Source organism: Siphateles boraxobius, unplaced genomic scaffold, assembly GCF_051911475.1.
Source record: "Siphateles boraxobius isolate OS27281-9 unplaced genomic scaffold, OSU_SipBor_1 66, whole genome shotgun sequence".
NCBI lineage: Eukaryota > Metazoa > Chordata > Actinopteri > Cypriniformes > Leuciscidae > Siphateles > Siphateles boraxobius.
The window spans coordinates 25,344,462-25,357,602 of NW_027509193.1; the positions used below are offsets into that span (position 1 = coordinate 25,344,462).

The 13,141-nt window shown below is 36.3% G+C and overlaps 1 protein-coding gene across 2 annotated transcripts in view; it reads left to right on the forward strand.

The window, feature by feature from the left end:
* The window catches only part of cacna1ha (calcium channel, voltage-dependent, T type, alpha 1H subunit a), a 112,514-nt gene that overhangs the window by 96,110 nt on the left and 3,263 nt on the right, over positions 1–13,141 (forward strand). For both annotated transcript variants that reach the window (XM_077213249.1, XM_077213250.1), the window contains exons 26-33: positions 3,271–3,422; positions 3,737–3,846; positions 6,602–6,735; positions 6,853–6,923; positions 7,193–7,271; positions 10,510–10,631; positions 10,730–11,026; positions 12,949–13,117. In XM_077213249.1, the coding sequence (XP_077069364.1) occupies positions 3,271–3,422; positions 3,737–3,846; positions 6,602–6,735; positions 6,853–6,923; positions 7,193–7,271; positions 10,510–10,631; positions 10,730–11,026; positions 12,949–13,117 (1,134 nt within the window). The remainder of the gene's footprint in view (positions 1–3,270; positions 3,423–3,736; positions 3,847–6,601; positions 6,736–6,852; positions 6,924–7,192; positions 7,272–10,509; positions 10,632–10,729; positions 11,027–12,948; positions 13,118–13,141) is intronic.

A 13,141-nucleotide genomic window follows, 5' to 3' on the forward strand; every position in this document is an offset into this window, starting at 1 on the left:
GATGCCCGCAACACAAATTGCTGCATGTCAAGCCAACAGGGGAAGTTTGCACAGTAATTGGGGTCAGCATCAAGACCCAAAGCAGCAGAGCGTCCTACTATCAATATATAGTGTGATTGGTTAATAGTACACGCAGATTTATTTTGAATATAAGATTGAACTAGTACTAATTAGTTTTCATTTTGTGTTAATTTTCCTACCATCAGAGCAATTCAAGATTGTAATACTAACCTTGAGTGTGTTGAGTCAACACACCTCGTAAACCAAACTTACTTAGAACAGGCAGCACTAAAAGAAGCCATTTGCACGTCCATGCATGCAAAAGCGTTTTTCAAAGTTTGCGACTTTGAAACTTGAAGTTGATTTTAATACAATAGAATCATGGCACAATATGCAGCCTGATGGCCAAAGATCTGAGATCTACATCAGTCTGTACGTGTACTTAGACCAAGAGCGCATTCTGTGTGAACGACCACCAATTCTACACTACTGTTCAAACTGTACTGTACAATTTTTTAATGTTTTTGAAAGTCTCTTATGTTCATCAATGCTGCGGTTATTTGATAAAAAAATGAAGTAAAAACAGTAATACTGTGAAATATTATTACACTTTGAAATATTTTGACAGAATGAAAATATTTCAAATGTCATATATTCCTGTGATGCCAAAGCTGAATTTTGAGCATCATTATGCCAGTCGTCAGTGTCACATGATCCTTCAGAAATCATTCCAAAAGAAACATTTTTATTATCAATGGTGAGAACAGTTATGCTGCTTAATATTTTTGTGGAAACCGTAAAAAAACAAAAAAGGATTATTTGATTGATAGAAAGTTCAAAGGAATTTTAAATAAAAAATCTTTTGTAACATTATAAATGTTTTACTTTCACTTTTATTCAATTTAATGCATCCTTGCTGAATAAAAGTATTTCTTAGTACTGATCCCAAACTTTTAAACAGTTATGTATCTCAGACAGGCTGATAAACTCGATTGCATAATAGATTGCTGTGGGCCAGTGATAGACTTATAATCAATGGCACTGAAAAAAGTTAACAATGTATTGACTTCTAAAGCTACTTTTTATATATTCAAGGATTCACTCATCTGCCATAGTCACGTCATGCTTTTGATTTGTCTTCATTTGCGGGCTTTGCTAAGCACATATTGCTAAATGCATTTAATTTAATTAATCTGCGAATGATTTAAAATAAAGTACCTAGTAGTAATGCATCCAAAGAGGTAGTGAACATTTTTTGAATAGGGGTTGGGGGATGTTTGGCTGATATTTATTCTAGAGCGCTGAACTCAAACACATGTAAAATGACATCGAGGAAAGTTACATCATATTAACCAGTTGAGAGATCGGAAATGGTTAGTTGGCAATGGTCTGGCTGTCTGTTTTAATCAGTTTGGCACACTGAGGGCACTTATTAGGGTTGTCTGGTTCACTTCTGTGAGCATTAAGGACTCAGGCATTGAGAGTGCAGGCCATGATTTTACGTGACTAAATGAATAAATGTGAAGAAGTGTTTTCTTTGTTTAAGCACCATGCCTGCTAGGGCAAAGCTTCCTGATAAATTATCTTTAGCATAAAAGCTGACTGTTTTATCTACGTTTGTCACACTTGGCTCCTCTAGCCTTTACTGCAGTCAGGGGATTAATCATGTATGAGAGTGTGACTTATAGTACTCATAGCTGAGTTCATAGCAGATGAGTTTTTTATTTCCCTGGATCTATTCAAAGAGCCCCTCAATGCATTCATCTTGGATAGATTAAATGTCGTCTCACAAAACAGTCCTCACAACACATAGAGTGAGTTTAGCAGGACAGTAAAGAAAAGAAGGCAAATATTTGAATACATGATGTTTTTTCAACTTTGGCCATGTGGACTTAAGAAAATAGCCTTGTGGAAAACATTTGTCATATATCACATGAGAATTGTCTTTTTTATTATTATTATTAAGTATTGAAAATTCCTACCACATCTGAAATTATGTATTGTGTTCAGTAGCATTGGAAATGGAAATGGCAATTTTATAATTAAAATGGCATACTAATTTGACTTTGTTTAGGCTAATTATGCATCCTAAATACGCTTATGCATAATTTGACAACATTTTAATTGAAAAATATTGGACCTCTTTATTACCTCAATGTTTCGCTCAATTATACACTCAATATTATTTCATATTATTTCATTGCAATAAATAATGCAATTGTTGATTTCACATTTTTATGATGATCCCATTTGGGACATAAATAATATAAACCCATGGGACACATATGTCCCCGAAGTTGAAGAAACAACCCTATATATATATATATATATAACATATCCAAATAGCATTTTGTGGATCTGTCCATTATCCAGACTCACATGGAATCTGCTCCCACAGAAAGCTCAGTGGATTGCCTCAAAATTGGAATATCAATCTTGTACCACTCTTGAAATAGTTTGGCTAATTTGCTAAAAAAAAAAAAAAAAAAGCGTTTAACTATCATTAAGAGTACAGTGAGTTCAGCTTAACTCATTTTATACTCTGCAGAATTCAGCAGATTTGTCCCCAAATTCAGAGCAGAAAATGTGGAAAATATCCACAGATTCCATCTGGGCCTGCCATTATCCCATCATATTGAAAGACAGGCTGTTTCTGTGTGCAACTGTAAAAGACTTTCAGGGTGGCCATGAGTGTCGTATCTGCTAGGGAGAGATGTTCTATGTGATGGTTATGCTCTACCTGCATGTTTACCACCACTCGATCTGATATTCAGTTGCTCAAAAGGCTTCTCTCTTGGCATATGGTACCATTTACCTGTAAACATGCTTTTATGGCAGACTCAGAAAGATGGATTCAAACTCAAATCAATTTTATGGTTGCTGTCATGTCCAACATATCACAAACAGTTCAACTAGGCTAATCGATAAACAATCACCTCTATGCTCTCCTTGGTAAACACTCAATATGTCCCCGTCACCGGTGCTACTCACAGAAGTCCTTTCATGTGTTCTCCCACACCCTGCCATGTTTCCAACGGCATGTTCACCAAAGCAGCATGCTTGAAATCCATGAAGGCACAAGTGCTGCATGAGAGGACTGTAAACGGTTAACGTCACAAAAATAGCACAGCGATGAAAAGATAAAGTACGGGTCCTCTCTGCAGCAGTCGTCCCCTCACACCAGTGTCTTTTGCCTCTACCTCAGTGATTTGGTTTATCTGTATTTACCCTGCACTGACTCTTCTGTGCTGTCTGTATGACTATCAACAGAGGCCCAGCAAAGACCATACTATGCAGATTACTCTCCAGCCCGGCTCTACATCCACACACTGTGTACCAACCACTACCTGGACCTCTTTATCACCTGCATCATCGGCATCAATGTGGTCACTATGTCTATCGAGCATTTCAATCAGCCTCGGGTGAGTCTATGAATACTTTAAACACATCTTGATTTGTTTTAATCTAGTGATCTACCATTGCATAAAGTTGTATTTCATCATTTGAAACCTGAAGTAACAAACTTATTTTTGTCAAATGTTCTGCTTGGAAAGTGTTTGTGCTCGTCATTAAAATAAATGACATCTGGTTTATTATTTTTTATAGAATTTATGCAATTTATATAAATGCTAAGGCATTTGTGCATTATTAAATGTGGTTTAAGTGTCAATGTGCTTCTTTACTATAAATTGTACTACATTAAAACTGGTGAAATCATTGCTCCTATCTCCCACAGTACCTTGAAGAGGGATTGAAATACTGTAACTATGTCTTTACCGTCATCTTCATAATTGAGGCTTTGCTCAAACTTGTGGCATTTGGTTTTCGGAGATTCTTCAAAGACAGGTATTGTTGCCTATATGGCTCTAATGTGAACAGCATATAATGTGAATACCCTGTAAATAAGTTTAACAATGGATGCATGTATGCAAATCTGTATTGTACTGAAGTAATTTTTGGAGGTAAAATCAGTATTCCCAAATGCTTATTAGGGCGCACTTTAGATGGTATTAAGGTATTATACTGACTATATACATTACATTCTAATTACCAATTTATTTTTAACTAAGCCTTATTCTAATTCTAATCCTGATACTAAAGTCACTTTAAGGAGGTCTAAGAGGAGTCTTGTCAGTCCCCAACCCCTCAGTGACCTTGTCCCTTATCAGAGACTCTCTTTTTGCAGGGAATAAACATGTGTTTTTGGATTTCTGTAGTCATGCTGTAATTTGCAAGTGCTTAACCCAATAAAGTTAATTAAGTTGTAACTCAGATCAGACAGAAAAGATAATTGACACCAATGTCCTTCAAAAATATGTATACTTGAAGGGTTAGTTCATGCAAAAATGAAGATTCTGTCATCATTTACTCACCCTCATGTCGTTTCAAACCCATATGACTTTTATTCATCTTTGAAACACAAATGAAGATATTTTTAATGAAATCTAAGAGATTTCTGTTCCTCTATTGGCAGTCCATGCAACTAACACTTTGTCGCATCAAAAAGTTTATAAACAATAAAAACATTGACAGCCAATCAGAATCTATCCTGCCTTAAAGAGCTAGAGCATTTAAAGTGGCAGATGACAAAACTGCAGCGTGTGATTAGAATAAACAGATGAATATCGTACACTAATGTGGATGCTAATATAGTTGTCTTTAAAGTTATCGTTTTTGGTGTGAACAGGCCTTTATGCTGCACGTTTGAGGTTCAAGAACCAATAAGGCTTGTTCTTTCACGTCAAACAATCCGTCCTTCGGATGAGACGTTAAAACGAGGTCCTGACTCTCTGTTGTCATTAAAAACCCCATGGCACTTCTCGTAAAGGGTAGGGGTGTAACCCCGGTGTCCTGGCCACATTCCCTCCTATGGCCCTTGCCAATCATGGCCTCCTAATAATCCCCATCCATTGAATTGGCTCTATCACTCTCTCTCCTCTCCACCTATAGCTGGTGTGTGGTGAGCGCGCAGGCGCCGTTGTACTTTGGCTGCCGTCGCATCATCCAAGTGAATGCTGCACACTGGTGGTGGTTGAGGAGAGCTCCCGATATGATTGTAAAGCGCTTTGGGTGTACCGTAGTACATGTGAAAGCACTTTATAAATGCCTCATTCATTCATTCAAACAAGTACAGTTGAGCTTCTGTTTATGTTTGCTGATCAATATTTATATGTGAATAAAAGCCTAAATTCAATCTGTTCATCATATAAAGCAATCGAGTCTCTTCAGAAAATTTGGACTAAACCGCTCAACTCATATGGAATATGTTTTACAATTTCTTTATGAACTTTTTGAAGCGTCAAAGCGTATCTGTCAATGGAGGGAAAGAAATATCTCAGATTTAATTTCATATATCTAATTTGTGTTTTTGAAGATGAACGAAAGGTTTGGAACAACATTAGGGTGAGTAACTGATGATTTTTTGAAATTATTTTTTGGGGTGAACTATCCCTTTAAGGGATAAAACGGTGTCGTGAGATTAAAAGGTGGATTATGTCAATCTAAAGGTGCTTTCACACTTGGTTTGATTGCCTGTTATGAACCTGAATTCAATTGCTCCCCCACCCCTGCTGGATTATGTTCACATCATATTATTTGGGTCTGAACTGCGGTACGATTACATCATCAAAGCAGTAGCTATTTACCCCTCCTGTTGCATAGTATCGGCTTTGCAGGAGAAGTCAGCAAAATGAATAGAGTTGCTCACCTCACTTTTAGATTTTGGTTTTTGAACCTTTATTTTTGTTTTCAAAGCATCAGCACTTGCATAATGAGTGCGGGAGTCCAGCAGAAATTAGATATATTCTCTGCTTGCAGTGCGTCAGTCACGCTTGTCAGAGAAGTGAGTGAGAACACACAAACACACATTTTATCGAATCGTACATCCTCAATAGCGGTTCACTTCCGTGATTTAGCACAATTTGTGTTTATATCAGCAGTGAACCGTACCCAAATTCGCATGAACGGTACCCCAGACCACCCTTTTTATGCGGACTCGAGTTTGGTTATTTTTTTACAGTCTACGGTTCGCGGGTGCACACCTGAGTTCGGAAAACAGTATTCACATCATCCAACAAATCGTGTTCGCACCAAAAGTACTAGTGTGAAAGCACCTTAAATTAATCTTATACATATCTTTAGTTCTTTTGCCAATATTCAAAATGCAACTGCAGTTAACAACACAGAATCAAGTATTTAAACCCTAAAATGAATTATGTATACAGTATTATCACAAGACAACTTCACTAACCTCTCTGACACATTGTAAAATACCTTTGTAATTAAGCATGACAGCATGATTAAGTCCTGTTTTAATATGTTGCATCTGATGTCATGCATAGGGAATGGGATGAATCATTTGTTTCAGTTAAATGAAACATGCTAAATTAAAAGGAGTCATGATCCCTGTTGTTTATCATTAATCCCACATTAGCACATGTACAGCTGCAATCAACCGTATATTGTTGTATTTGCAATATTCTCATAAATCTGTGTACGGTTTGTTTGCTCAGCTTGCGTAATGTTCAGACACCGATTCGCTAAATGAAACTCGTTGCTGGAAGTAGTATTTTAACTGTGTGATGTTTTAATGGGGTGGCAGATGGAACCAGCTGGATCTAGCCATAGTCCTGCTCTCTATCATGGGCATCACACTGGAGGAGATCAAGATGAATGCAGCGCTGCCAATCAACCCCACCATCATCCGCATTATGAGGGTGCTGAGAATAGCTAGAGGTACTGCAGTTTTTTAGCTTCTTGTTTTTCTCCCAGACCATACAAAATCTATTTGTATGGTCTTTTACAAGTGGATGTGTTTTTGGATATGGGTTTCTCTGTGCTTTTGCCCAACAGTACTGAAGCTTTTGAAGATGGCTACAGGTATGAGAGCCCTGCTGGACACAGTAATGCAAGCTTTACCACAGGTACCTAATGTTGTGTGTGTTTTTGTTTATACATACAGTTTATAGTAGAGACAAAATATTTTTACAGTGTATACAGTATGCTATTGTGTGATTTTGCTTTAGAGAGATGTAGATGTACTGCACAATTGCATTTGTTTGTATCTTTGTGTGGATATGTAAGTCATGGGGGTGGACAGAGTAAAAGTTGGAGATAAAGTATATAACACAAAAATACTCCCCATGATTGATTGTTTAATAACATACAGTGATATTGCGCTTCCTCTCTTTAGGTGGGAAATCTGGGCTTGCTGTTTATGCTCCTCTTCTTCATTTATGCGGCACTTGGTGTGGAGCTTTTTGGGAAACTAGGTCAGTGCTGCAATCCTGCTCACTCTTCATACTGAGCTCTCCATTTCACAGTTTTAGCGGCTTTGCTCTACCTTAGCTGACACTTTTATATTTAGGCCAGAATTGCTTCAGTTTAGTCCCCATGAGAATGCTTCTCTCACAGTTTTAGAACTCTCCTTGGACAAACATGAGGTACTGTCATAATCAGGGGTTAAATTGGGATTTGTTATGTGGGGGGCTCTGTGGTGTTAATGGCCCATGACCAAGTAAACGCTGTAATAAATAAATCATGTAATATATTTGTAGAAATTATAATACTGGAATGCCAGAAATACTACACAGAACAAACTGTCATATTATTTAAGACAGCATGTTAGAAAAAATACATAAATTGAATAATTATTGTGTTGCGTGTGCTTATGTACATACATGTTCTGTATGTATGTTTCTTCTGCAACACTATAAGTGTCTTAATAGAAATCTTAAAATATATATTTTCTTCAAAAGGCAAATAAAATTGTATCTTAATTTAAATGGACAGCAAATGGCAATTTGAAAAAAAAAATTTCGGGTCTATAAAAGTTAAAGATGCAGTGTGCGGTTCTTAGCGGCATCTAGTGGTGAGGTTACGAATTGCAACCAACAAACGTTACGGTGGGCGACAGGAAAATATGTCAGCGTCTGAGACAGCAGAGAGTAGCCAGTTCAGCAATGAGGTTTCTTTACAAGGATAAATTAAGAAATTATGTTTTCTTAACCCTCTGGGGACGGATTGGGCTGTTCCACCCAAAATGGCATACTTTTACAAATGTGTAATTATCTTAAAAACTATTAATGATAGAGAGGTGTGTTCTTTTTTGCCGTCTTCCTCAGATTCCGCTGAAAACAGTGGTAACTTAACCGGCTTGTATATATATATATACACACTTCCTTGTTGTACTATATAATAAGGGATATGACGCAAAAAGCGTCGAGTGGAGAGAAGGAGACAGAGAGCGAACGGAGGCTTACGGAGCGGATTATTACAGAGCAGAGAGCACAGAGATTTATATGAGAGAGAGACAGAACAATTATTATATATATATATATATATATATACATACAATTATATCATTATTTATTGTTTTAGCACTTTTATGATGGCAAGCGGTAAACGATTTACGGTGGAACAAGCTCTAGAACAATTACTGGAGAGTGATGAGGAGAAAGCATTGGATTCCTAAGAAAAAATATTTGTAAATAAAGTTAAATTTTTCATTGTTCTTTACACATTTTATTTAACAATTACACATGTCTGTCAAGCAAAGGCTTAGACAAATATATTTTTTGTTCAAAAACTGTTCACTATTGTTGTATGATTTTCAGAAATAAATGACAAAAATCTAATTTCCGTTTTTGAAATTCGCTAGTTTATTGTAAATTTCTCACTCATACTTCCTTTATAAACACATTACATGCATGCTTATGTTAGCTTAGGGTCTTCTGAATACATTACATATAGTTTATAAACCCAAATGTAAAAATAGAGAAAACGGACCAAAAAGGGAGGGTTAATTATTCAGTAAAACTATGTTATTCCGAATATTATTGTTATTTGTTCATCATTGTGTCAGTGTTTTATTCGCTGAACTAAGCTTGCTTCCTTGCACAGATAGCAACATAACGAAACGCATTTGTCCGTTTTGGGCTACTGTAGAAACATGTCGGCGCATTTCAATGTAAGGGGACCCGCGGTGTATGTAGATAGAAACTGCTCATTCTAAGGTAATACAAATATAACGGTTCATTAAGTAAGGTCTTTATACACCACTAAAAACTTATTTTTCAAGGTAGTGACGAAACACGCTCTGTAGCGCTGTTTATTCGCTGTCGGCTACGGTAGAAACATGACGACACAATATGTCGACCTCCATAGAAGGGATGCCCGCAGTTATGGAGATATAAATGTCTCATTCTAAGGTAATAAAAACATTACGGTTCATTATGCAAGGTCTTTATACACCACTGAAAACATAGTTATGGATCTTATATTGCATTTCTGTCAATAGATCCTCAGAAATATTACACAATGCACCTTTAAATAAACATTTAATGATCTATAAGCACATATTTCTACACTAATTATATAAAACTATACTGTCAGTACACCATAGTTATACAAATGAGCTAAATTAATGCATTTCCATTAAAAGGGATGGAAACTATTTGGAAAAACATTAAGATTTAAAAGATCCTGTGTATTCCTAAATCCTAGTGTACAACATTAATACCACAATCTTCATCTTTTATTTTAAATGGCTGACCATTTATAATTTGCAGTTAGCCTCCCGAGCATCATAAATTTATGGAAATCCGCTGCTCCAATGCACAAAGATTCTTACAGTTATGAAGACAAATGAACTCAAAAAGAAAACGTATCCCTGTAATACAAGCAGCCAATCATAATAATAGTTTCAGAGAAGGCCAGCAGCCAATAGAATTTGTTACACATAGGTTTGGACCCCGCCCAGATTTGCATGACTGGCAGAACAAAACTTGCGCTTGTGGCCAGTTCTGCATGTGTCTTGTCAGGACTCACAGTTTTTATTTCTCCTCGCAACGTGCTGATTTGTGTGCATCATATTTTGTGTGCTCAAGTTTGGAATTCGTTTTATTGTTGAATTAGAAAGAACGAGAAAGGAGTGAAAAAAAAAGTATATATATAGCCTATATTGTTGAAAATGTGGAAGGAGGAATGTCCCCTTATGAGTTACCAGCGTAAGCCTATGTGCCGGGGCTGAGCCCCGGACAGCCCTGAACAAATTTAACCCCTGGTTATAATGCAAGAAGAAGCTAAATTAGCGCTGTTGATCTTTGGAGCTTGCTCCTGCTCAGGTAGCATTTTTGTGAGATAGCCTCTAGGCTTAAAGAGACATTTCTATGCTACCTAGTTATATCCCTTTTCTATGCTACTTAAATCCCAGCGAGAGGCCTCTGGAACACAAATGACAGGATTATGCTTTCTCTTAAAGGGCGAGCACTCTAATTACTTTCATTAGCCTTCAACTTTAAAATCAATGATAATTATTGTGTCAGACGTGTTTGGGAGTAACGGCTCATTTGCTTCTTTAATGATAATACAGAGGATACTGTCAGGTTATCTTTACTTTTAGCAACACATTCAGTGATAATCTGGGAGTCTAGCTATGCTTTTTGTGGATAAGATGTTTAAACGTATTCGACTCTTGGTAAATTATTGTCTTCCAATATTTTCATCTAGAATGCACTGACGACGACCCATGTGAAGGATTAAGTCGCCATGCTACGTTTGAGAACTTTGGAATGGCCTTTTTAACGTTATTCAGAGTATCGACGGGGGACAACTGGAATGGCATAATGAAGGTACTACATTGCAGAGGAGTTTTTATTATTCTTCTGTAACTGTATTGAGAGGGTTTCACAGGTGCAGGTTTAATCATTAACATGTTGCATATGTGCAGGACACTCTGCGAGAGTGCCCTAAAGAGGAGTACTGCTATCTGCCTCTGGTCTCCCCCATCTACTTCGTCACCTTTGTACTGATGGCTCAGTTTGTGCTGGTGAACGTGGTGGTGGCCGTATTGATGAAACACCTGGAGGAGAGCAATAAGGAGGCTAAAGAAGATGCAGAAATGGACGCTGAGATTGAGATGGAGATGAAAATGGCTCGGCGTCTCAGCAACGTCTCAGCAGGGAGTTCTTCAGGGCCTGAAGGCAGGGCAACTTATGTAGGACCAAACCCAGATTCACCCAAACAGGTATACTTGCCCCGGTTTTGCCCAAAAGAAGTCATGAATAAACATTGTCAAGCTATGTATTTATGATAATAGTATAACGAGGGGTTTTCAAATTGGGATCTGGGAAACCCCAGGGGGCTGCAAGACAGTGCTAGGGGGTATGGGAAAATTTCAGGAAAATCAATATAGTACTAAATGTATTTTTAGGGCTGTCAAAGTTAACACGTTAACCTAAGTCAATTAAATATGTTTCACGCAACTATTTTAACACATTTATCAAGTTATTCAATTTTACATACCAAGTTTTTTATAGTATGTAATCAAATATTTTGCTGATTCTTTGGTGTTCTATACCAGACACAGCAAGCTCACTGTTCGTGAAGCTCGATATACAGGAAAAATATATAAATATTAAATTGGGGGGTGTTTTTTTTTATAAATGTATCTCTAAAGAGAACTAACTGTCTTCAGAAAAGTTTTGATGTGATTTTCTTTTCTTCTTACCTCCTTATAGGGTAGTGTTTATAAGTGTGAATTTGCATTTTCATTAAGTCCATGTGCTATTTTTGTTTTGTGCAGGTGTCTTAAGGTAGCATAATTTCACAAATCTAAAGACCATTTTGTTTTTGCTTTAGATCGTGAAATTATACAATCTAATTTAAATGAAAAACAACTGATCATGCTACAAGTGTGTACTGTAGCATCTTTGTTTGGCCCGTGATTCAAATGAGTGGTTGCCTCTAATTTCAAATGGCTAAATATATTTTTTGTTTAAATATATTTGTTTAAATATTGTTTGTTATAGAGCAAATAAACAACAAATAATTTTGCTTCAACAAAGAAAAAAATCGGCAATCGGAATCGGCCGTAAGAAATATGAACTACATATCACTACACATCACTACTTTCTAAGGAATTTTTCAGGGATCTCTCACCAGACCTAACTCAGCAGCAAAAATGCAGTCCTTTTAACTAAACAGACCATACCTTTTGATGATGATAAGGGGTCTCCAACATAATCTCAATTCTATCTTTGTTGCATCAAACATATATATATATATATATATATATATATATATATATATATATATATATATATATATATATAATTGAAAATATGAAAAAAATATTTTTTTATATTTTATAATTAATTTTATATATATATATGTATATATGTATATATATATATATATATATATATATATATATATATATATATAATTAATTATAACATATAAAAAAATATTTTTCACCACATTTTCTATAAAGCAATCATTAAAATAAATAATCTTAAAACATACAAAAATATGCTATACAGACATTCAAATTAACAAAAATGACCCTTTTACACAAATCTACTCCCAAAGCCTGCACCAACGATATCTTAATACAAAGTTAATATTTTGTTAGTTGAGATAATATTGTAATAATTTGTTTTGGTGACACTTTGAAAACATGTTGTCTTTATAATATCACACTTAATATTTTTCTTAATACAAATATATAGATGACTTTTATAGTTTAGGTTTCTTACCAGGGGATCATCATAATGTGCGATCGAAAAGTTTGAAAACCCCTTGTGTAATCAACTGGTCATATAGTATACAAAACATTGTCCCATTTGTTTTTCACTTACTGTGCACCATTAACTTTATAAGGAGCAGTCTGAGTTGGTTTCAGGCAACAGGATTGCATTTGTGTTGTATTGGGTGCTGAGTTGTCACATTACAAAGAAAATATGCTGATGCGATGTGGACAGTGAGAAGTGAGTCTCTACAGGGTGGCCAGAAACATTTGTTACCCCTCATGGGCTGCTCTGGCAAAGAGTAAATTTGCTTTGTCAACTGCAGTGAGCTGGTGAATTAACCTGGCAAACTTGGCTCTAGGTGTTTGTGAGTTTATGTGTGAGGGAAAAAGCAGTGGAATACATTTCTCTTCCACAGGAGGAGGGGATGCAAAAGACACAGGAGAATTTGCTATCTCCACGGAAAATGTCAGTGTCAAGGATGCACTCTTTGCCCAATGACAGCTACATGTTTCGCCCTGTGAGGCCAGCCAGTGCTCCATATCCACTAGAAGAAGTGGAGACCAGTCAAGGGTATCTTGAATTAGGTATAAAGACCCAGAATACATAAC